This window comes from Musca vetustissima, unplaced genomic scaffold (genome assembly GCF_032173495.1).
Source record: "Musca vetustissima isolate MV318-11 ecotype Yass unplaced genomic scaffold, APGP_CSIRO_Mvet_v1 utg2717, whole genome shotgun sequence".
Classification (NCBI taxonomy): Eukaryota; Metazoa; Arthropoda; class Insecta; order Diptera; family Muscidae; genus Musca; species Musca vetustissima.
The window spans coordinates 216820-240417 of record NW_026880900.1 but is presented as its reverse complement, the minus strand read 5'-3'; the positions used below and the strand labels follow the sequence as shown (position 1 = coordinate 240417).

The 23598-nt window shown below is 34.7% G+C and overlaps 2 protein-coding genes across 2 annotated transcripts; both read right to left on the bottom strand.

Moving 5' to 3' along the window:
- Positions 1-7058: 7058 nt before the first annotated feature.
- On the bottom strand, positions 7059-11540 carry LOC133326811 (uncharacterized). Its single transcript, XM_061535415.1, has 2 exons — positions 7444-11540; positions 7059-7305 (listed from the first exon to the last, which is right to left on the bottom strand). The coding sequence occupies exons 1-2, from the start codon at positions 11538-11540 to the stop codon at positions 7059-7061; spliced, it is 4344 nt and encodes a 1447-aa protein (XP_061391399.1).
- A 5107-nt stretch (positions 11541-16647) lies between these two features.
- On the bottom strand, positions 16648-23311 carry LOC133326810 (uncharacterized). The gene is made up of 2 exons (XM_061535414.1): positions 23048-23311; positions 16648-16878 (listed from the first exon to the last, which is right to left on the bottom strand). Exons 1-2 carry the CDS (start codon positions 23309-23311, stop codon positions 16648-16650), a joined length of 495 nt encoding a protein of 164 aa, XP_061391398.1.
- Between the last annotated feature and the right edge of the window lie 287 nt (positions 23312-23598).

Here is a 23598-nt window from a genome sequence, read left to right as displayed (position 1 = left end):
AAGGACGAACACAAACAAAGGACGAACACAATTATTTGTCAGGGATGGAAAATTCACTACAATAGTACTTTTTTCAGTAACTTTTTACAAAAAAAAAAAATACCGTAGTACCCCCGTGACCATTTCAGTACCATTCCAATCCTTTATTAAACCATGATATATATATATATATATGGATTAGAATTTGTTATTGATTTGACTGACAAAAGTACATATGCAGATAAAGATATTGATGTGATTGCAATATTTCTCTTGAAAAAATGAACAGGTTTTCGACTCATAACTGTTCAGTTATGATTAAAATTGCAAACATTAAATTAAGTTAATGAGTTCCAATTTTTTTTTAAATGTATATGTTTGTGAGATACTCAATTTGCCATACTCTGTGCTATCTCCTGAGGTAGGCAAATTGATGACATTCCTAGTCGTCGTGATTACTTCAATAATTTCAAGAGCACTTTGGAACTGAAATTCATGTTAGTTTGGGGTATATTGGCTTTCGAGAAAGAGGTAATGAAATTAAAATTAGTCAATATCATACATATTCAAATGCAATCGAAAGAAGCAAGAATTCTCATATTATTACCATCAGAAAGATACACTAAGTGATATCTTGAAAATCGATCTTTATGAAACTGAGTAAAATGTTTTTTTTTGTATTTTCTTGAAAAAAGTACTCTTTTATTAAAAAAAGTACACTTTTGGTACCTTTTCACATTTTTTATTTTCCATCCCTGTTATTTGTATTGCATTTAATATTAAAAATAAAATGAACTATAAAAGAAAAAATTGATTTGGTATGTTTTCTGGGAACATTTAAGCTTCCTGCATCAATACATTGCCCTCTTTCTGGAACTAGCCTAAAAATATAAGGAATTAGTTTCTAATTTAATGAATCATTGAATTACTTACGAATTTTCTTCCATTTTCTGTAATTTTTATACAACTTAAGGGACCCCCCCATTCTCGGTATCAACATTTTTGTTGATATAATCTACACTGATTAAAGAATGTCTCTACAAAATTTCAAGGGAAAATCTCAAGAACTCTTGAAGATATAGCCGATTTATTGTGTCAGCATCAAGTGACGGCTGAAGGGCTTCTCGAACTTTAAACGCGTTTTTCTTTAAACATTTTTTTGTGAATGGCGCGCACGATAACTCAAAAACTAATAACCCAATCGATTCCAAATTTTGCAACGTTTCTCTGGGAGTGTATAGCTCTCGTATGAACTAGGATAAAGCCAATCGGTGAAGATCTTCCTTATTTTTTAACTTGGTTTTTGATAAAAAATCGGCGATTTTCCAAAAATATTTTTTCAAAGGTCCACCATTTTGTTAATTTTAGAGCGAAGTCAATAATCCTAGTTCATACGAGAGCCAGACATGTACTCTTTCTAACACCGTTGGAATTTTCGGATTCCGATGTTCCAGTGAGGAGTTATCATGCCCGCCATCAAAAATTAGGACTTTTCTTTAATTACAAAAAACAACAACAAAACAATAACAAAAATTTTTTGTAAATTATTTTTCTTCTCTTTTAAATCTTCAATTATATATGTGCAAAGTTACAAACCTTAACAAGCATTTGTATTCATTTACCAGCCCATTGAAAATCTTGAAAAAATCGAGAATGGGGGGTTCCCTTAAATCAAAAAAAAAAAAAAATTAACCCCGAGAATGGGGGGGGTTCCCTTAAGAAATTTTTAATGCAAATTAAGGCTGTCGTCTGTCTATAGTATTAATTTCAAATTCATGGCATAATTACACAAGGAAGTTTCATGCGGACATATGATTCCAATTTTTTTCATAATTTTACTTTTGGCAACATTCAGCTTTCAAAATTTAAATGAAATAAGAGCAATATTAATACAAGTGAAAAAGCGTTAAGTTCGGTCGGGCCGAACTTTGGATACCCTCCACCATAGATATAATGACAGGTACTAGAAATGAAAATATAGGGAACATATCAAAAAGTGAACCTATACCGACATTTCTAAAAACGGATTATGTAAACCATAATACAAATTTCAGAAATTTTTAATGGATAATTATACCCTCAGCCTTATGGCTAATGAGGGCGTATACACTTTAACATGGTGAAAATGTGTCTCATCGATATATTGACACGGTCAAAATGGTTCTAGACCCCATGTTTCTTTGGACCAAATTTGTTTCATAAAATTTTGATTTCATCCAAACTTTGGCCATCTTATTATTTCTTCCAAACTTAGTTCAAGTTCGAAGATGGGGAATATCGGTCCACTCCTTCTGGTACCTCCCACACAGGGGAGGTACCAGAAACTTACGTTCTAGTTTTTTATTTCGATATCCTCCGCAGGTGATATGATTACAAAAGAGTCTTAAAACCAAACCCAAAACGCGGAACAAATTGCATAACTATTTTAATATAAAAAAGGGGGTTATATGGGGACTACCCCAAAAAGGGGGTGCATATTAATAATTTTTCGTAGGGAAATTTGTTACCATATACGACTACAAAATAACAAATTTCAGCGAATTCGGTTGAAAAACGTGCTCAAGAACCTCAAAATAGCGAAAATTGGGGGTACCCTTATATGGGGGCAACCAGAAAAATTTGACCTATATCTATAATTTTCTGTGGAAATATTTGGCACCCAATAAGAACCATATGTACCAAATTTCAGCGAATTCGGTTCAAAAACGTGCTCAAGAACCCCAAAATACCGATATTTGGGGGGTACCCTTATATGGGTGCTATCCGAGAAAATGGATTTATATTCATAATTTTTTGTGGAGAGATTTAGTACCTAATAAGAACTCAACATACTAAATTACAGCTAATGCGGCGGATAAATACGATCAAGACCCCCAGAATACTGTCAATTAGGAGGTACCGTTATATTGGGGCTACCAGAAAAAGTGGACCTATATTTATAATTTTTTGTGGAGACATTAAGTGCCCAATAAGAACCCAATGTTGAAAATTTCAGCGAATTCGGTTGAAAAACGTGCTCAAGAACCGATATTTGGGGGGTACCCTTATATGGGGGCTATCCGAAAAAATGGACCTATATTCATAATTTTTTGTGGAGAGATTTGGTACATAATAAGAACTCACAATACTAAATTACAGCTAATTCGGCGGATAAATATGATCAAGAACCCCAAAATACTGTCAATTAGGAGGTACTGTTATATGGCGGCTACCAGAAAAAGTGGACATTAAGTACCCAATAAGAACCCAATGTTGCAAATTTCAACGAATTCGGTTGAAAAACGCGATCAAGAACCCCAAAATACCGAAAATTTGGGGGTACCCTTATATGGGAGCTATGCCTAAACGTGGACCAATAAAGCCCATCATCGAACTTGACCTGCCTGCAGACAAAAGACGACTCTATGCAAAATTTTGGCGATCTATCTCAATTCGTTTAGACGCTAGAGTGATTACAACAGACAGACGGACAGACAGACGGACATGGCTATATCGTCATGAAATTTTACGCTGATGAAGAATATATATATATATATATACTTTATAGGGTCGGAAATGATTATTTCGATGAGTTACAAACGGAAAAACAAAATTAATATACCCTCCATACTATGGTGGAGGGTATAAAAAAGGGAGATATTTATTTACAGAAAGTATACATTTTTGAATTAAAATTAAAAAATTAAATTAAAAATTAAAAAAAAAGATTTTGAATAATTTTTGTGTTCGGTCATAAAAAAGCTGATCCAAAAATGGCTAAGTTTGCAAAATCTTACTGCATAAAATTCTTTCAGTAAACTCCAGTAAGTTTGTTGTTGAACTGTCAAACTTGCTCTCTCACTTGGCTCTCTTTTACTGGATTTTTGGGTAAACAGACAACATTTAGTAATATTTGGAAACAATTGTTACTAAATAACGAGTAAACTGACACAACTATTATTTCTCCCACGTTTCGTATCATTAACCCATTAAATGCCAGCTACATTTTAAAATTAAAACCCAATAAATCTAGTATTAATGTGGGGAACATTTTAAATATGTGCGATTTCCTGTAAAAATTCTGTTATTTTCGAAACATGTACATATGTATTTATTATTAATATTTATAATATGCTTAATTTCCTATTTAAAACAAATCTATTTTACAATGACACAATTATAATATATTCTACATGTAAACGTGTTTTGGTCCTGTCATACATATCTCATCGTCTATTTTTAAATTACTTTAGTTAATTATAATTATTATGTTAATTAAAAACAATTATGCTAATAACTACACATACCTAGATGCCATAGCATGACTTGTCGTTCAATTTCTGATATACACATCTCACATCGATGTTGTGAGATAACTACATGTGTTATTATTATCATTCATTTTTTTATAAACATTGTAATAATGTGAATTTTTTTATTAATTTACTTTTTCTATGTGTGGTACACTATACATACTGTTAAAATAATAATTTGTTATTATTTTTTTTTTTTAATATTGATTTTTTATATTTCAATTTAAGATGCCTTTTTGAAAATTATTTTTAGAAAACTATATTTATTCTGATTTAAAATCTCAAAGATGCCGTCATATTGGACCTACCACCAACAACTTAAATCCATTTTATAGTTTTTGGTAGAAATTTTTGCCAAATAAGAGTTGAGTTGAATTAATGTTAAGAGTCCACCAAAGACTCCATATTTGTCCCATTAACACGAACATTTACAAAGACTATCGGGATTTTTTTATTTCCATAAACTAGAAAAATTATGATGTTCACATAATTCTATAAACAAACATGTAAATAAGACTGAGATTTGAATGTTCTTTGTTTTACTACTTTTATACTTATTTCGAAGTATGTGTTTCAAAACCGACAACGGAAGATCGGTTCCGAGTAGTTATGTCCTATTAGTCAGGTATAACAAAGAAAATATTTATATAAATACATACAATATATCGTCATCATATGGTCTGTTCACGTACAGCAAGAATCTACTCCATTTTACTATTTTGTTCGATATCATAAAGGAAAAAGTGTTATCGTAGTAAAAAATAGTAGATTCTTGCAGTACGGGAACAGACCAATAGATAACTACAGAAAAATTCGAAATTGACTTTTTGTTTGATTATTGTTCGTCTAATCAAACTACATGTTCACACAAAAATTTAGACATCTAACGTCAAAAACAGCGATCTAATTAAAGAAATTCAAACGGACGTAACTACAGTAGTATGTTTTTATACCCTTCACCACACTGTGGTACAGGGTATTATGTCTTTGTGCATATGTTTGTAACAGGCAAAAGGAAACGAGATAGACACATGGTTCCTTTTGAGAATATGCATAGAATCACTTTCTGAGACGATTTATGCATGTCCGTCTGTCTGTCCATGTTAAATTGTAAACAAAGTACAGGTCGCATTTATGATCCGAATTGGATGAAATTTGCCACAGGTCACTTATTCGGCCCAAGGACGAACCCTATTGAAATTGGGAAAAAACCGGTTCAGATTTAGATATAGCTCCCAAATATATATTTGTCCGATTTAATGTAAACGGTCCCTATATATCATTCGATTTGCACGAAATTTGGTACAGCCTAATGATTTTGGTCTAGAATGATGTGTGCTAAGTTTCGTGAAAATCGATTTAGATTTAGATATAGCTCCCACATATATTTCCATCTGAATTAAGGTAAATAGTGCACCAAAGTCCCTAAATATATCTCGATTTGCAAGAAATTTGGCACAGCGTACTTAAGCCTAGAATGATGTGTGCTAAGTTTCGTGAAAATCGGTTCAGATTTGGATATAGCTCCCATATATATTTTTCGTCCGATTTAAGGTAAATGGTGCACCAAAGTCCCTAAATATCTTTTGATATGGAAGAAATTTGTCACGGCGCACTGGACTGAGCCTGGAATGATGTGTGCTAAGTTTCGTGAAAATCGGTTCAGATTTGGATATAGCTCCCATATATATTTTCGTTTGATTTAATATAATGGTAGTGTTACTGGGTTTTCTTGAAATTGGTTCAGATGCAGCCATATCTTCCACATGTATTTCGAACGGGTGTCCGATTGAAATTAAATTTTTAACAGTGCGGCGTAACGAATAGCGTGTATCAATTTTGCTATAAATCGTTTTCCATAAATTTGTCCCATGGTACGCAGTCGACTCTAAATCTGCCCGAATGAAATTAATATATCATAGTTTGCAGAAAGACATGAGTAAGTTCCTACGAGAGAACTTTGACATACAATTGTAAGGATATATATGTACAAAAAGGTGAAGGGTATCATATAGACGGCCCAGTCCGACTTCACTACTTTCCTTACTGATTTTATTAATGCAAACGGACGTAACTACACTCCTGTAAAAAACTAAAGCTCGCAATATTGAAGATAGAAATTCTGAACTTATATTAATGTTACTTCTGGGATGTTTGATATTGAAAATGAGATATATCAGCCATTTTTACGGCAGCCCCCATATAGCGGTATCCCAAATTTAAGGCTTTTCTTAATTTTTTTACTCATCAGCTATAATTAGGTATTTTTGTTTCCCAGTGGGTGGAAAAGTACCCTGTGCAAAGTTTTATCGCATCGGAGAAATAATTAATGTCCTTAGTGCAACATTTACATAAAATAACGCACGTCACTCCGGACTCAATTTGGTACACTGTACACATTTTAGTCTCATTCGGATAATTATTATTAATTTTGTTGTACTACAACTGAGTTGTAGTTACGTCCTTTTGTTTCAGGAAATATCAAGTCAAAAGGACGTAACTGACATAAAACCTTTAAAAGCCAAAATTTTTTTTTTCAAAAAATAAATACGGCTCTAGAGTGCGGTTAAACTATGAAAAAATTTCGAGCAATGATCCACTTTTATAGATTTCATAAAGTTTTTTTTTGCTTCTCCTGTAAAATCTGTAAAAGTGTAGTTACGTCCGTTTGCATTTATGATGACGATATATGTATATATGCTAGGTACCCAAGTATTTACATATGTGAAATAAATTTGCACTCCTTTAACTTCGGTCAAATTTAATATTCAACTCAAATCGATTGCTTCACTTCATTATTTCGGCCATTAGATCACGTATATACACGTCCAATTGTGAATAGTCTAATAGGGTGGTGCGTACAATATTCAACAGCATCATGGGCCATAGCTGTTCCAATTTGTGTAGTTTCTCTACGGCATGACAAGTATTTTCCATAATAATGGTGAAATGGATTTTACCACGTTCCCGTTGTGTTAATGTTGCCATAGATGACGATGCGCCAGCCACCACGTTACCTGGCGTAGATAATGAGCTGGATAATGAGGTAGTGTTGGCCTGTGTATACCAAGGTGATAGCGATGGCAGCGCAGACGATGCCGACGATGACACTAATGATTGTTGATTGAAATCACTGGCTGTTGCTGCCTGAAGAAATTGCAATTGTAATTGCCTCACCTGTTGGGGTGTGGGAAGGATATGTGGCTCTGGCTGTTGCGGGTGATGGTGGTGGTGGGGGTTGGCATGAATTGACTTTTTCCATTGCAGTGCCTCCTTGCCAACCACTAAACGTAAAGACCGGTTGTCCGGTTTCAGTAGCCATTGCTTGGGCAGCATTTTACTAGCCGAACACGACTCATCCAAACGTAAACGTGCCAGCAAGGGATGCAGCATTGCATCGGGCATTGACCAGAGTATCAAATCGGAAAGACCGGCATAAATGATGTTGGCCTGGTCAACATCTTCCGTTGTTACTTCGAGACCATTTAACGTTTTAAGACCCCAATGGGATAGGCGATAAATGGCATATTGGCGCCACAGTACTTTGTTGGTCAGCGGATTGCCCTCCGGATCGATATTGAGCGAGGTAAGGCCCTGCAGTTCGGCCAGAGCATTTAATTGGCCCAGACAATGGATGTTCGTTTCACGGAAAACGAAATGTTCGGCATGCGGGAAACGGACTTTTACGCGTGACAATATGGCTGTGATGTTATTGAAATTGATGTAGCTAAAATTTAAGGTATGAACATCATTGGCTTTTGTGGGATTCCACAGTTTGTCGATAAAACGCAAAGCACCCTGGCCATAAATGTTTAGATAACGACCACAAATCTCAATCAAATAATCACCGCCCTGCTCACGTTCACGTTCAATGGCAGTGACTTTCGATGATGTTGCTGTTACGCCATTGGAATTGGGATTTGTGCATGCCGGATATACTGTTGCTGTTGTAGTCATCGGGCTTAGCTTGTTGACATTCATTGTTGTTGTTGATGATGATGCTGCTGTTGAATTGCAGCTACTAGCTGGACTGGCATCCTCATTTACGGATGTTGATGGCATTATGTGGTGTGGTGAAGTTACATGTTGCTGGGGAACAGTTGCTGCTGCTGCGGCTGCCTGTTGCTGATTGCTTGCATTAGTCGTATTCAGTTTGGCCGATTGAAAGCGTAAAATGTTGCAGCTGTTGTTGTTATTGGTGGTCAAAATTGTGGTGGTAATGTTGACTTGGGGTTTATTGTTGCTGTTGCTCATATTGGCATTTGCTTTAATCGCACATCCTCCATTGAAGCCACCAGTACCCACAATTGTCTGTGATCTCATTAAAGGCACAGGTATATGACGTTTGCCCACAGAAGTTGCGGCTGCAGACGGCTTTGGCTTGGTCACTGACGTTGTAGTGGCCATCAATGACATTGGAGTATTTGAAGATGGATTTGCATTTATTAAGGATGTTTGATTTGAATTTTGAGTCTGATGCTGCGACATGTTGTGGCAGTCAGATGAGCCCAGAGGAAATTCAATGTTTAGAGTGGGAGCATTGATAGCCTTCGATTCGACGTTCATTTGATCGATGGGTGTATTTGGCGGTGATATTGCAGCTTGATTTGTTGGGTTCTTATCTTCTTCGGCCTCCTGTTCATCGGCAGATGTATAACAACTGGAAGACGAATTGACATTGGGCCCTAAGCTGGAGGCTGCGGACGAATTATGTTCATCCCTTGTAACGGACTTATCGTCGCTAGCCGTGGCTGCTTCTATGGGTGGTAGTTTTATAAATTCCTCATAGCTTTGCTCATTGGTTTCATTGATTTTTTCCAGTTCGTTGTTGTTGCGTTTATGGCCTTTAAATTTGTTGACACATTTGCCACTGCTGGTAGGGGTGGTGGTATTAGTAGTAGCTGATGGGGAATTTTGTAGGAATTGTTGAGACCTAAGTAGCTCCCAATTGGTACGGGCATTGGAAATAATTTCTTCACGCCGTATCAAATTGAAGGCTTCCTTATTGCCTTGCTGATTATTCTGCTGGCATAATTCTTTGTTGTTGCGCCAGATCATGGCTGCTTCGCGCACCTGCTCCGTTATGGGCATTTGACTAAGGCTTTGTAACTTCGGCAGGTGGCTAACCAGAAACGATACACAATCACCGGCCAGCGATACGGGATTATTTTCGATGGTGATTTCAATGATATTCGGTGCTTGGGCTACACTGGACATATCATCGACCTTGTGTAGATCGTTGTGACACAGCCACAGCCGTTCCAGGGCACACAGATGTTGAAAGCCATTAATGCGCTTTAATTTGTTTCGTTTCAAATTCAGCTCCTTGAGATTAGCAAGACCCATGAAATCGTTGTGATTGATTTGACGTATCTGATTGCCCGCCAAATTCAGGGACTTCAACTCGCGCAGGCAATTGATCTTATTGGCAATGGAGCATATTTTATTGCCATGTAGATCTAAGACTCTTAGTGTCGATTTTAGAGAACTCAATCCGGAAATGTCGGAAATGCGATTTTTACCCAAAAGCAAAACGCTGAGTGAGCGGAGACCATCCAAATTGGATATGCGTTCAATTTGGTTGTCATACAAGTCGAGAAAAACCAAGTTGCTGAAAATATTGCCATAACTGATGAGCAGTTGCTTGTTTTTTATTTCCAGTTCGGAGCTGGCGACATCGATGTTATGGTCCTCGTTTTCGGGACCGGGTGAGTCGGTGGTGTTAGACGAGATTGCAGATGCGTCGATGGTGCTAAGGGTGGTGGTGTTACTTGTGGTGGCTGTCGAAGAGGCCGAGTCGAAACTTTTTAAATTACCGAAATTCTCCAGTCTTTTGAAAACAGCTTTCGTGTTGAGATTTTTCAGGTTCCGTTTATTTAGTTGATATTGTAGTTGGAAATTGTTGACAAAACTTTTTGACTTACGCATTGAAAAACGCATAGAAGTGTTGCAGGCTAATTGTTGGTTGGTAGGTTGCTGTAGATTTAAGTGGTTTAAATTGGCGGAACGTTGCAACAGCTTATTTTTCTGTGTCGCCACATAGGAGGAGTTCAACTTTGCAGCGCCATACACATTACTTACATTGTTCAGTGCCATCGGGGAGGAGGAGGAGGATGGATGTACCAATGGTCGATTATTTAAATCATGAGATGGTGAATTTATGGGCAAACTAAATTTATCATGGCTTATTGGTAATTGGCTATTTAATTGGCGTTGGAGTTGTTGATTTTCCTTGGAAATGTCCATGTTCGCGTTCACTTTCGTTACCTGCTCCACCTCTTGCGTTTCCTCCTTGGGTATGTGGAATGTATTGATGAGATTATGCTGTAGCGACAACAATCGTAAATTTGGCTCATTTTCAAATATGGGTATTGCGGTTAGTCCACGCTTATCATAATTAATGCGATCGGGTAGCTTTTCCTGGTCTCTGGCATGGCGTTGTATGCGACAAATGCCATTGGGTTGCGGTATGACAATCGTACTGTTGGGGGTAGTACAGCTGGGTGGTGTAACCATGTTGAGTGCGCTCACTGTTGCCATAGATGTATTAGGCCGATTTGAGGCCGAGTTCGATGAAGATGTTGATTTGGAGCGTTGACGATTCATATTGCCACGCAGTGGTGGTCGTCTGCGTACATTGGGTGTTTGATGGGCGGCTTTCAATTTTAGCATTTTCGGCGTTGGCGAGGTTGTCAGTTTTCCAACACTGCTGCCATCATAATGGGAAGCTGCCGAACCTGCCAGATTTATGGCGAAATTTGTGTGCATGCGTTTCTTCAGGGCAGCTGTAGATAAAGTGCTATACGAACGTCTAATAGTCTTACTACTACTAGTATTGTTATTATAAGGTGGACGTGTGGCATTTAAACTAGGAACAAATGGTTCTATTTTCAGCAAACTTGTGGTTGTCATTGTGTTTCCCGTGTTCTGAGGTAGTACACTTTTATGGATGCTAATTTTCGCCATGGCAGTGTTTGTTACATGACCGGTTAATATTGGAACGGCTGCTATGGCAGCCATGCTGGTATTTTGTAATATTTTCTTAGCATTTGTTGCAGCAACAGATGCGAAATTTGACTTTTGCTTTTGTATTTTTTTGGGTGTGTCCTGATGTTGTAAAATATTGCCAGTAGGAGTGGGTGTGGTCGTGCGGTCAGTTGTTTTATTTGGTTTACCAGACAGCGGGGAATTTGTAATATTATATGCCTCATTGTTCGGATTGGAATTTTTTGTTATGGCAGATCTCACACGGATTTTTGATATAGACATTTCACAAATATGAAATGCAATACGATTTCGTAATCACATTTCCACCCGAAATATGGTATCAGCACTTGTTTTTTGATCTCATTTTTATGGTCCTTTGTGTGTCCCGTTGGCAATTTTCTATTGTGTTAACACAAACTCACATTTTTACTAAAAAAGGTGTTGGTCATTGTTTTAGATTAGTAGATAACTAGTTTTTTGCTATTGATCAATTCAATACAATCAGCTTTCTTTTACAAAAGAATTCTGAAATTTTATTGTTGTACAATTGTCCTGAACTCAGTAACTGAGATACTAGATATTAGTGAATAAAATTCTGACTGACAATATGAGTTTTCTTTTAATATTTGTTTGTTTGACGTTGTGCCTTTATTTGTATGTACGGTTGCTATAGTTTTTCCCCTGTGCTGAACTAGAAATACAACAAATCATTCATTTAATTTTGTTTACATGTCATACACTGGGGCCAAACGAAATTTCGACACACATCAAAAAGGTAAAGCCGAGTTCATAAACGGTACGGTCGGGCCGAACTTTTTATAATAACCTCCACCATGAGGTGTTGCGAACTTTCAGATACTCAACGTACCAACAACAACTTAAAACGTCTTTAAGTTCGGCCGGGCCGAACTTTTCATGTCGCGCTTTCAAAATTCCTTAAATCGATCGAAACCTTTATATGGTGACTATGTTATTGCTTTATGTGGGGGTAGATTTGTCATGCTCTGAAAAAATTATGTTCTAAATTACAGACTCTCAGGTCGAAAATGTGCGGTAGGAACTTCAACATACCGAAAATTAAACGAAACATTTGTATGGAGGACCTCCTTTTAGGTGGTCCACTTTTTAACCTTTATTGAATAATTTCTGAAAAAAGGTCAGGAATTGATATGCCAAATTATATCCACTTTGATGAAAAAACTCGTTTTTAATATAAAATATTTAATTTTGGCCCACTTTTTCGGGTAACCGCCTTAAAACAGCGCCTCCCAAATTTCGGTACTAGGGATTTTGGGTAAGGTTTTCAATTAAAAGTTTGTAGGCAGAAAATCTCCCTATTATATATTAATGATATTAGCTAAAGATTCGGAGCAGCCCCTATATAACAGTAGCTCCATTTGTGATCAATATCTTGTCTCGCATTGGTAGGATCCCCGTATAATGGTATACCTAAACATTAAATGAAATCTATATATCGTATATATATATATATATATATATGGGCAATATTGCCAATTTTTTAACATAGCTGGGACAAAATTACCTTTAAATCGGGAACTAAAATATATATAGTTTTGGGTTAATTGATCTGTCCAAATCTGATATTGACCTCCAAACTTTATTTTGGTACATTTCAAAACTTTAAAAACACGTGCAAAATTTGTGTCAATTTTGTGTAAAATAAAACTAGAAAAATATATATGTAGAAGCTATATCAAAATCTGAACCGATTTCAATGAGAATGGCAGAGGTTAACTTATATTAACTACAGTTTATTGTACAAAATTGTGTGGGTCTTTAGTGCACAATTTACATAAAATCGGAAGAAAAATATATAGGATCTATATATAAATCTGATCCGATTTTCAGGAAACTTTACACACATCACTCCAGACTCATTTCAGTACACTATGCCAAATTTTTTGCAAATCGAAATATTTATAGGGACTTTGGTACACCATTTACATTAAAAATTGGAAAGAGAGAATATATATGTGTGAGCTATATCTAAATCTTGAAATGGTATAGATCGATTTTTTTTTAAGGTGCACCAATTTCAATGGTTCGGGAATTATTGGCGTTTTACGATTTTTTGGGCTTCAATGTAACGTGACCTGTGCCAAATTTTCGCAAAATATATATCGGATCATAAATACGACTTCTGTACTTTGTTAACAAAAATGCGCATCAAACGATTTTGAGAATTACGCGATTTACACGCAATTTAAAATGTATATTTCATAATATTATTTTATTTTAAGATTTATTCCTATTTATAGAATTCTAAGATTTATCAGAAGGGTCTTGATATAATCCGCAAGGCAAACTTATACACAAAAAGTGATTATTATTATATATGTCAATTTTTCGGTGAAATTCGGGTAAAATACAAAATAACCCCAAAATTTTTTTCTGAAATTTCTTGTTTACAATTAAAAAAATAAATATGATGACATTATTTTTTCGAACCAAAAACAAATAGTTTTCCTCAATATCTTGTTTTGTTGTCGCTGTGATTTACAAACCGCTACACGGACTTGTGTGATTTTGATATCATTTGATTCATCATGGCGTTTAGATTATGTAGATATTTTTAAATTAATTTTTAGGTGTGTGTATGTCATTAATATAATGAAAATATTGATGTAATCTGCTATATTTTTTTTTATCTTTTTTCATATTTCGCGAATATGTGCAACTTTATCGTGATTATTATAATATATTCATATTCTTATTTTACGGAGGAAGATATATATCAACGTTTTTGGTCAATATAATAAACGGCGTAATTTTAAGATTTTTTTCTTATGCCCAAAATTAAAACCTCGATAACTTTTGCGCGCATCAACCAAAAATTTGATCGCGAACGGTTTCGGAGTCAGAACATTTTTCTCTATATGTGTACCAAAAATCATTGATGTGCCACAAAAACAAAAAAGCTGATTTTTTGAAAATGGAATATTAAAAAATTGGCAATATTGCCCATATATATATACATATATATATATATATATATATATATATAAATATATATCAACCCAGACCTAATTCAGTACGCTGTGCAAAATTCTGTCTTAATCGGACAAATATTGGCAGTATGGTGTTCCATTTAATTAAAATCGGACGAAAATATATATGGGAGCTATGTATAAATCTGAACCGATTTCAACAATATTTCGCGGATGTCGACCTGCAGTAATTTCAGGACGCTGTGCATGCCGACTATGTGATACCTTTGACCACTTTGGGTACATACAAGAGATGTTAATATCTACAATATCCTGTAGATAGAACAGACATAGAATCTTTGGAGGATCATTGGGATGGAATCGGGCGAAAACAAATTTGCTATCTAGATAGATATTTGAACCAATTGAAAAAGCTCATACACATACCATTCTGAAATCAATAAAAAATTGCATGTCAAACGGACAGACTTGGATTCTTTGGTGTACCATTTGTATGGAATCGAGTAAAATTATGTATGGGAGCTATATAAAAACCATTGTTTTTTGTTGTCACTCTATATTCAATTTAAAAAATATATATAAGACCTATATCAAAATCTGAACCGATTTCAACAAACCTTATCACACATCATTTTTTCATCAATTGCATTTTCTATGCAAAATTTTGCTCAATCGTACAAATATTGAGAGTTTGGTGTATCATTCACAAAAAAATCGGACGAACATATATATGGGAGCTATATCTAAATCTGAACCGATTTTAACAATACTTCGAAGACATTAGTGTGAAACTAATTCAGCACACTGTGAAAATTTTGTCTCAATCGGACAAATATTGGGAATTTGGTGCATCATTCACATAAAATCGGACGAAACTATATATGGGAGCTATATCTAAATCTGAACACATTTTAATTAAACTTCGCAGACTTCAGTCTGGACCTAATTCAATACTCTGTGTAAAATTTTGTCTCAATCGGACAAATATTGGGAATTTGGTGCATCATTCACATAAAATCGGACGAAACTATATATGGGAGCTATATCTAAATTTGATCTGATTTCAACAAAACTTCACATACATCAATCTGGACCTATGTCAGTACTCTGAGCAAAATTTTGTCTCAATCGGAGCAATATTGGGAGTTTAGTGCAGCACTTATATAAAATCTGACGAAACTATAATTAATCTGACGACCTGTAATTAGTTCACAAAAATACATGGACGGACGGACAGACAGACGTACGGACATGCTTAAATCGACTCAGAAAGTGATTCTATGCATATTCTCAAAAGGATTATCTCTATGCACAAAGACATAATACCCTGTACATAGTGTGGTGAAGGGTATACAAAGAGATAAAATATTGCATACTACAGGCGACCATTATTACAGTAAACACCGGTCTCCCCGATTTTCGGTATTTGGAGGATTTTGCATACGTTTTTAAAACCGAATTGAATGCTCGAGTCTACCATGTCAATGAAGTTATCAATGCTTGACTTCGTTTTCTTCGTAACTCGATCACCATTCGAAACAAACGACTTATGGAAGACCACAGAAACGTTGATGATAATAAATGAAATGAAATGTGAAATAGCCTGAAAAGTTGTTCTGCGTGTACTTATGTATGTGCGTACATATGTAAATATAATTAATTTTCGTATCGGTTGGTGGCCAATCTGTTACTGTCTGTAGAAAAAAACCGCAGCGGATATTCACCGTAAACCATTGAAAGATTGTCTGTTTTCATTATCATTGACCAGCAATGCAAGGCAAGTCGTTCACATAAAAATCTGACTCAGATAGTTAGTTCGTATACTGACAATTAAAAAAAAATGCCGCGTTGTGGTTATGACAAAGAGTTCACAGTTTTACAGATTCGTATGCGAATTATTTGGCGTGTAAAAAAAGAATTAAACCGAGTTATGGTTATCGGTGGCAATGCTGATCTTCCGAACAATCATATGAACTGTTGATTATGGTGCTGCGGATGATGTTTACCATATTCATTTCTTTGCATTTTCTCTTTTTTAATTTAAAGCTCACAACGCACTCTAAATATAATGTTTTGTTTATTGTTATTGAAATGAATCCAAGGATGCGAACAATTGTCGATAGACGTGTACAGTGGTCGGTCAACAACGACATTTGTTCGGTGTTACAAAGAAATATGATTTATAAGGGTTCATATCGGGTATTCCGTTCATATGGGATATTTAATAGTTCTTAGGATTGCTAAAACCCAGCAAGTGTACATATTTTTGAAAAAAAATGATTTACTTTATTTAATTCATAATTTTATATTAACAGATAAAATTAAAAATACCAGTCTATTTGAATATTTAAAAAACGTCTACATACAACAACATAAATAGTTTACCACATTAAAAAACATATAATCTCAAAACCATTTCTTTATTGTGAAATGGAAGAATTAAACATCTCTTTAGTATTTAGTGATTGTGCAAGATCAGCTTCGTCTATGGTCCCTTGACAGACCAAAGGAAAAGGCCATTCATGGCATATGGTGGGTCCATTGTAATCTCTAAGCGTTTGTATTAGATTGTCCAGACGTTGTACTTCCATTAGATCGGCATTCAGTTCTTTAACGTCGTCTATCAGTTGATTGACATTCGATTCGATTACCTAAAAGGAGAATAGAAAACAAAAAATATTTATGTAATTACAAAAAAAAGTTATTACTAAAAAAACTCTTTATAATTATTTATAATTTTATAGAAAAAAATATATAATTACAAAAAAAAAAAAAAAAAACAGCAAGGAAAGTAGTAAAGTCGGATGGGGCCGACTATATGATACCCTTCACCACTTTGGGTATATTCGACAGATGAATCCTAACAGTCGTCGCATTTTTAAAGGAACATTAACCTATACCAAATTTTTAATTTGGTCAGCTATAGAAGCTATATGTAAATCTGAACCGATTTCAACGATTTCAGAAAACTTAAACCAGAAATGGTCCGTCAGAAATAGTGACGTAAATGATATACATTTCCCACGTATAATACATACGTCAGAAACATCGGAAACCCACCAAAAACCATTAGGTTTTTGACAAAATAGCTTTTTAAATTAATCAATTTGGAAATTACGTACGTGCTTTACTCAAATCCATATCAAATTTCAAAATTTTCTTCTCCAAAAAGTTTAAAATTTTTCATCAGTTCTACACCTTTTTCACATGTTATTCAAAACATATCAAATGTAATTCAAGAATTCCATTTGTAATTCACAACATACAATTTGCAATTTGAGAATTCCATTTGCAATTCATAACATATCACTTGTAATTCGAGAATTTCATTTGTAATTAATATAATACCTTTCGAAATTCACAAATTTCCATTTGAAATTACAAGTAATGTATTTGAAATTCAAAAAATTCTATTTGAAATTAAAAAAATTCCATTTGAAATTTAAATAATTCCATTTGAAATTCTTAACTTTTGATTTGAAATACATAACATTTCATTTATTTTTCATAACTTTTTTGTTTTAGCAAAATAGTCAGGCTGAATCCCAGTTTGTTGTTTTTATAAAAAACAACTATTTATTAGTGGGGAATGTATGGCATTGTCCGCCAAGGCGTAAGGCAGGGAAGACTATAGTTTCGGATCTTGCCGCTGATCCTCATCAGTTCCCTTAGTTTTTTGTTGGGATATTCTCCCCAGAAGCTATTTATAGCTTCTTTACAAAAAACCTTTCAATCCCAAATGTCTCTTGTGACAATTCGAAGTTCTTACGTTACCAGCGATACGACCCCAATGAGAAGTTCGTTTCGTTGGCGCCTGACTTCGTGTCAACTTCGTAAATTCATTACGCTGCGCCAAATTTCGTGCAAACCGAAAGATATATAGGGACTTTGGTGCACCATTTACATTAAATCGGACGAAAATATATATGGGAGCTATAACTAAATCTGAATCGATTTTCAGGATACTTAACACACATCATTCTATACCTAATTCATTACGCTGTGCCAAATTTCGTGCAAATCGAAAGATATATAGGGACTTTGGTGCATCATTTTCATTAAATCGGACGAAAATATATATGGGAGCTATATCTAAATCTGAACCAATTTCAATTGGGTTCGTGACCTATGCCAAATTTTATCTAAATCGGATCATAAATGCGACCTGATTTTCATGAAACTTGGCAGACATCATTCTAGGCTCAATTAAGTACGTTATGCCAAATTTCCTGCAAATCGAAATTGGATGAAATAAAATATGGATATATAAATGTGAATCTACCTAGATCTATCCATAAAGACATTGGGGCATGTCCAAGTACCTAAAATTTGATGTCATGAAATCGGGAAGCTCTATCCAAATATAAAGCGATTTCAAACAAACTTGTCACAGGTTAGGATATACTAATTTCAGAACGTTTTGTTCCTAGCTATATCTATAATAAAAGGGAGCTGTATCTAAATCTGGACCGATTTTCACGAAACAAGGCAGACATCACTTTAGGCCCACCATCGCCACCACAGCGCCCGCGGGCGCTTTCTGTGTGCATCATTCTAGTTTTGCTCACCATTAATTCCAGTACGGGATTACTCGTATGAGCAATTGATGAAGGAGCTTGTGTTGTCGCTTGTTTCTTAAATAAGCACGAAAAATGATCACCACGGGCCTTGTCTGTGAGACAAACACAATCAAAGCAAATGCATATGTGGTGGTTGGTTAACCCTGCTTTAGGCTCAATTCAGTATATATTTCGGCAAATCGAGATATATAGGGACCATGAAATCGGACGAAACTATATATGGGAGCTATATCTAAATCTGGACCGATTTTCCTGAAACTTGGCAGACATCACTCTAGGCTTAATTCAATACGTTATGCCAAATTTCGTGCAAATCGGAAGAAATATAAAGACTTTGGGCACCATTTACATGATATCGGACAAAACTATATATGGGAGCTATATCTAAATCTGGACCGATTTTCACGAAACTTGGCAGACATCATTCTACACTTAAATGATTAGGCTGTACCAAATTTCGTGCAAATCGAAAGATATATAGGGACCGTTTACATTAAATCGGTTAAATATATATATGGGAGCTATATCTAAATCTGAACCGATTTTTCCCAATTTCAATAGGGTTCGTCCTTGGGCCGAATAAGTGACCTATGCCAAATTTCATCCGATTCGGATCATAAATGCGACCTGTACTTTGTTTACATTTTAACATGGACAGACAGACAGACGGACGGACGGACATGCATAAATCGACATAGAAAGTGATTCTATGCATATTCTCAAAAGGAATCATGTGTCTATCTCGTTTCCTTTTGCCTGTTACAAACATATGCACAAAGACATAATACCCTGTACCACAGTGTGGTGAAGGGTATAAAAAACAACTATGCACGTGTGGCCAAAAATAAAATAAATATTCGCAACAAAAATAAAATAAATATTCGCAACAAATGTTTGTGTTTATTTGACATTTTTCAACTAAAAACGCGAAAAATGAATGAAAGGTTATGATTTCTTCCCAAAATCCAGTAGGGAATACCATAAAATGTTTGTTTCATCCATAACAAAGTAATTACTTCCAGACGAACGTGTTAAAAACTTTATTTTCATTTCAATTAAACTTGAGTTTATTTCAATTTATTTTGAATTTATTTGACATTGTATTCAAAACAATACACACACATACATAAAATATGTATTTTGATTTGATTGAACAAGCCACCTTGAAAAGAAATTGTGATCAGAAGTACCTGTGCCCTACCTTGTAATAATTATACCATGCCCTGTACACAGTGTGGTACAAATAATTACAAAAAAATCTTTATACACTCGAACATGAGGATGACATTCAAAATTTTCAATATGGGGCATTTGGGTAATGAAATTATTTTTTTTAGTACAGAGATCGTAGGGGCTAAACATAAACATGGTTTGTAAATAAGCAATAAATAGCTTCTGGGGAGAATATCCCAAGAAAAAACTAACGGAACTGATGAGGATCAGTAGCGAGATCCGAAACTATAGTCTTTCCTGCCTTACCCCTCGGCGGACAATGCCTGACTATTTTGCAAAAAAAATGGTTCAATATTAATAATTTTTAGTACAAGCATGTGCTATGAAATGTGGACCCAAAATACCAAATCAAACCCAATTCGTTAGAAAAACGAATTGGACCCCTATGTGAGGGCTGAAAAACATGTCCAAAATCGCCTAAAAACCGAATATAACCATTATATGGCAACGTCTGTGCAAAACTTTAGAGCTCTATCATAAATATCATGATTTCAACAGATGGACAGACAGAAAACGGGTACCCATAAATCAACATAGAATTTTATTTGGATAAAGAATATACTATTGATAAAGAATATATTTTTAACACTGCGATCGACGAAACTATCCGATTTTTGGTTTTTGTGGAGTTTTTTTTTTTCAAATACAGCAGATTAGGATTTTCAGCCAAATAAAACCCAATTTTTATAATTTTTTCAAATTAACTTTTAACAAAATCCGATCTAAAGTAGGCACCGCCTTCAAAATAATATTTCGAGAAAAAACAAAAACACTGGCATAAGCGTGTTATATCTGAGGAGGATTACAATGAAGGAGACAATACAGTAAGTCCTTGACGGATTCTGATATAATTTAAATATTTATAGTCCAACCAACTTTAAAGAACTTTTAAAAAAAGTTTTATTTCGGAAACAAATTCGGAAATAGCAGTTTAAAGAATCTTATTTGTGGTTGTGGAATCGCCATTCCAAATTTTTAACAGTCACCTTGAAACTTACTTAAGGGGAAACACATAGGAGGATTCCGGATTTGTCTGTTAAGTTGGCTTTGTATGAAATATCAATTTATAAAGGAATATCAGAGTAAAACTTCATTTTGTACGCCGTTCTCCTTGACTCTTTTACAATAAAAAAAACATGCCAAGTCTGAAGTAATCTTATGTGTTTCACCCTTTACTCTGATAGGTTTACGTTGTCTATTTGATTATGGGGGTATAAAACGGCATTTACATTATAACTTTTTACCGGGTTAACCTACTTTATTAGGATTTATTTCACATTTATGCAATGAAATGAACGTACTGTAACAGGTCCGAGCTGACCGCTCTTAAATTCCTTTTTTACTTGGTTTACCCCTTTTAATTGTTGTTTGATATACATATATTTTTTTACAAAAAAGGGAATGCACACTGACTGCAATATAATACTTTAATGTGAATTTTTTAATTAAAATGTCAGGGGAACATTGGCCGAATCCAATTTCTGTCAAATTATGTAATTGCGAGAATTAAAACGACCATCCAATTGCCAAACAGTAGACGCTTATATGGATTAATTCTGTTTCCAATGAAATGGTTTACAAAAAATAATTGGTTGTGTTTCACGAGATGATTTAAAGCATGCAATTATTTTGTATTGAAAACAATAAATAATAAATTGAAACTATATAAAAGACTATTATCGGAATGTCAATTCTACACTACCATTACCATGGAAAAATAAAAAAATGGGTGTAGAGCCAAAGTAAATGGAACAATTGATTTTCAGAATACTTTTACTAAGGACAATTTTTCTGGAATTTTTAAGGTATTTATAACCATGAGGTGGACATTTAAAGTACCTTAAATCGGATCAGTTTGTCATTGTAAATTACTGTCAGGAGAAAACGAAATATCAAACTACTCATTTTAAAGTTGGAAAATTGGTCTGAGGCCTTGAACATGCCGAAATCCTTAATCTTTTTTTTTACTTTAAAGGTGGAAACACATACGAAGATTCAGGCCTGCCTTATTAAGTCGGCTTCGTATGAAATGTCAATTTGTAAAGGAATATCAGAGTCAAACTTGAATTTGGACGCCATTCTCCTTTATTCTTTTACAATAAAATTAAGTTGGTTTCTTTTATTGTAAAAGAATAAAGGAGATTCCTCTTATCTGTTTCTACCTTAAGAAAAAATTGAAATTTTTTTGAAAATAAAAAAATTGGTTTCGTTGCGGACTATACTGTCCGAAACCGAAAATTCAAACGGATTTCGAAATAGGATGGATTTCGAACTAGGTTTATTAACATCGCCAACCAATACAACGGTACACCAAAACCCCATATAACGTTACTCCAAAATATTCGGAAGTTTGGAAAATGTTTTAAATCGATTAAATTAAATTGTTTAAATCGATTGTTCGCCAACATTTTGCATAGATTCGTCTTTTGTCGGCAGACAGGTCAAGTTCGAAGATGCGCTATATCGGTCCACCTTCGGAAATGCAATGGATATATTTATATTGGACCCGAAACGCATAATTCTGTGTAATAATGCATTTTTTTACAATGGAAAAATTAGAAATGCGTGCTTTCAGAGTAAAAAATTGAGGATGCGTCTTTTTTGAACACCAGTTTCTATATGTAGGAGCTGCCAGATCGAAACAAAATTTAACATGTGTTCATAACAGAGATGGAAGTTTCCAAAACATTTATTTTTGTTCTGTTCATACCGCGTTTTTTGTGCTAGACTAAGAACTTTCCGAACTGCTCTCGTATGATAGACTACAGGGGGTGCCACATACGAAGATTTCAGGCATGCATTATATCAGAGTCAAACATGAATTTGGATGTCGTTCCTCTTTATTATTTTTCAATTAAACAATGTCAACTTAACATGCCATGCCTGAAATCCTCCTATGTGTTACCTCCTTAAATTGTAAATTGTAAAAGTGTGTCATATGCTCATATACATAAATGAAAAAATTATAATAAAATGCAAAATAAATGAAAATTATTTTAATATTTACCAAAATGTCAATGTGCAAATTAATTACGCATTGTAATATTTGACGCACACGGTTGCGTAGCTTTTCAATTGTCAAAAGATGTCGCTTTACACTGGACGTTGACGGTGACATTGATATTGACAGCGACGTCGACGACGATGACAGCATTTTTACATCTGATAGTTTTGCTTTCATTGTTCTTCCGGTAGCGACTGCAGCGGCGACAGTTGTTGCACTTGTGGATGCACCCGTTATCGTCGGTTTTGTTGTAATATCTGGTGTCATGTTCGCTGTTGAAGCATAAAAGTGCCCTTAACCATTTGTTGTTGCTGTTATTGTTGTGATTGCATATGTCGAGGTTATTGTTGCTATCCGTTATTTATTTGTTATTATTGTTATTTTTCTTGTTCTTATTATAGGTCTGTTGTTTTTGTTTCTCTTTTATTCTGTTTTTGTTTTTTAAATGACGTGTTTATATCAGTGTTCGAAAATGTCCATTATGTTACCATACCATCACGTTAAGTACTGTATACCAATATGAAACCAGTAAGGAAAGTAGTAAAGTCGTACTG

What these genes read in the sequence shown, in the direction of transcription:
- LOC133326811 (XM_061535415.1), bottom strand. Translation starts at nt 11,540, where the DNA reads ATGTCTATATCAAAAATCCGTGTGAGATCTGCCATAACAAAAAATTCC. An exon ending in CCCACACCCCAACAGGTGAG is followed by an intron (nt 7,306 to 7,443) that starts GCAATTACAATT and finishes CTCATTATCCAG; the next exon opens with CTCATTATCTACGCCAGGTA.
- LOC133326810 (XM_061535414.1), bottom strand. Translation starts at nt 23,311, where the DNA reads ATGACACCAGATATTACAACAAAACCGACGATAACGGGTGCATCCACA. An exon ending in ATTTGCACATTGACATTTTG is followed by an intron (nt 16,879 to 23,047) that starts GTAAATATTAAA and finishes TTCTCCTTTTAG; the next exon opens with GTAATCGAATCGAATGTCAA.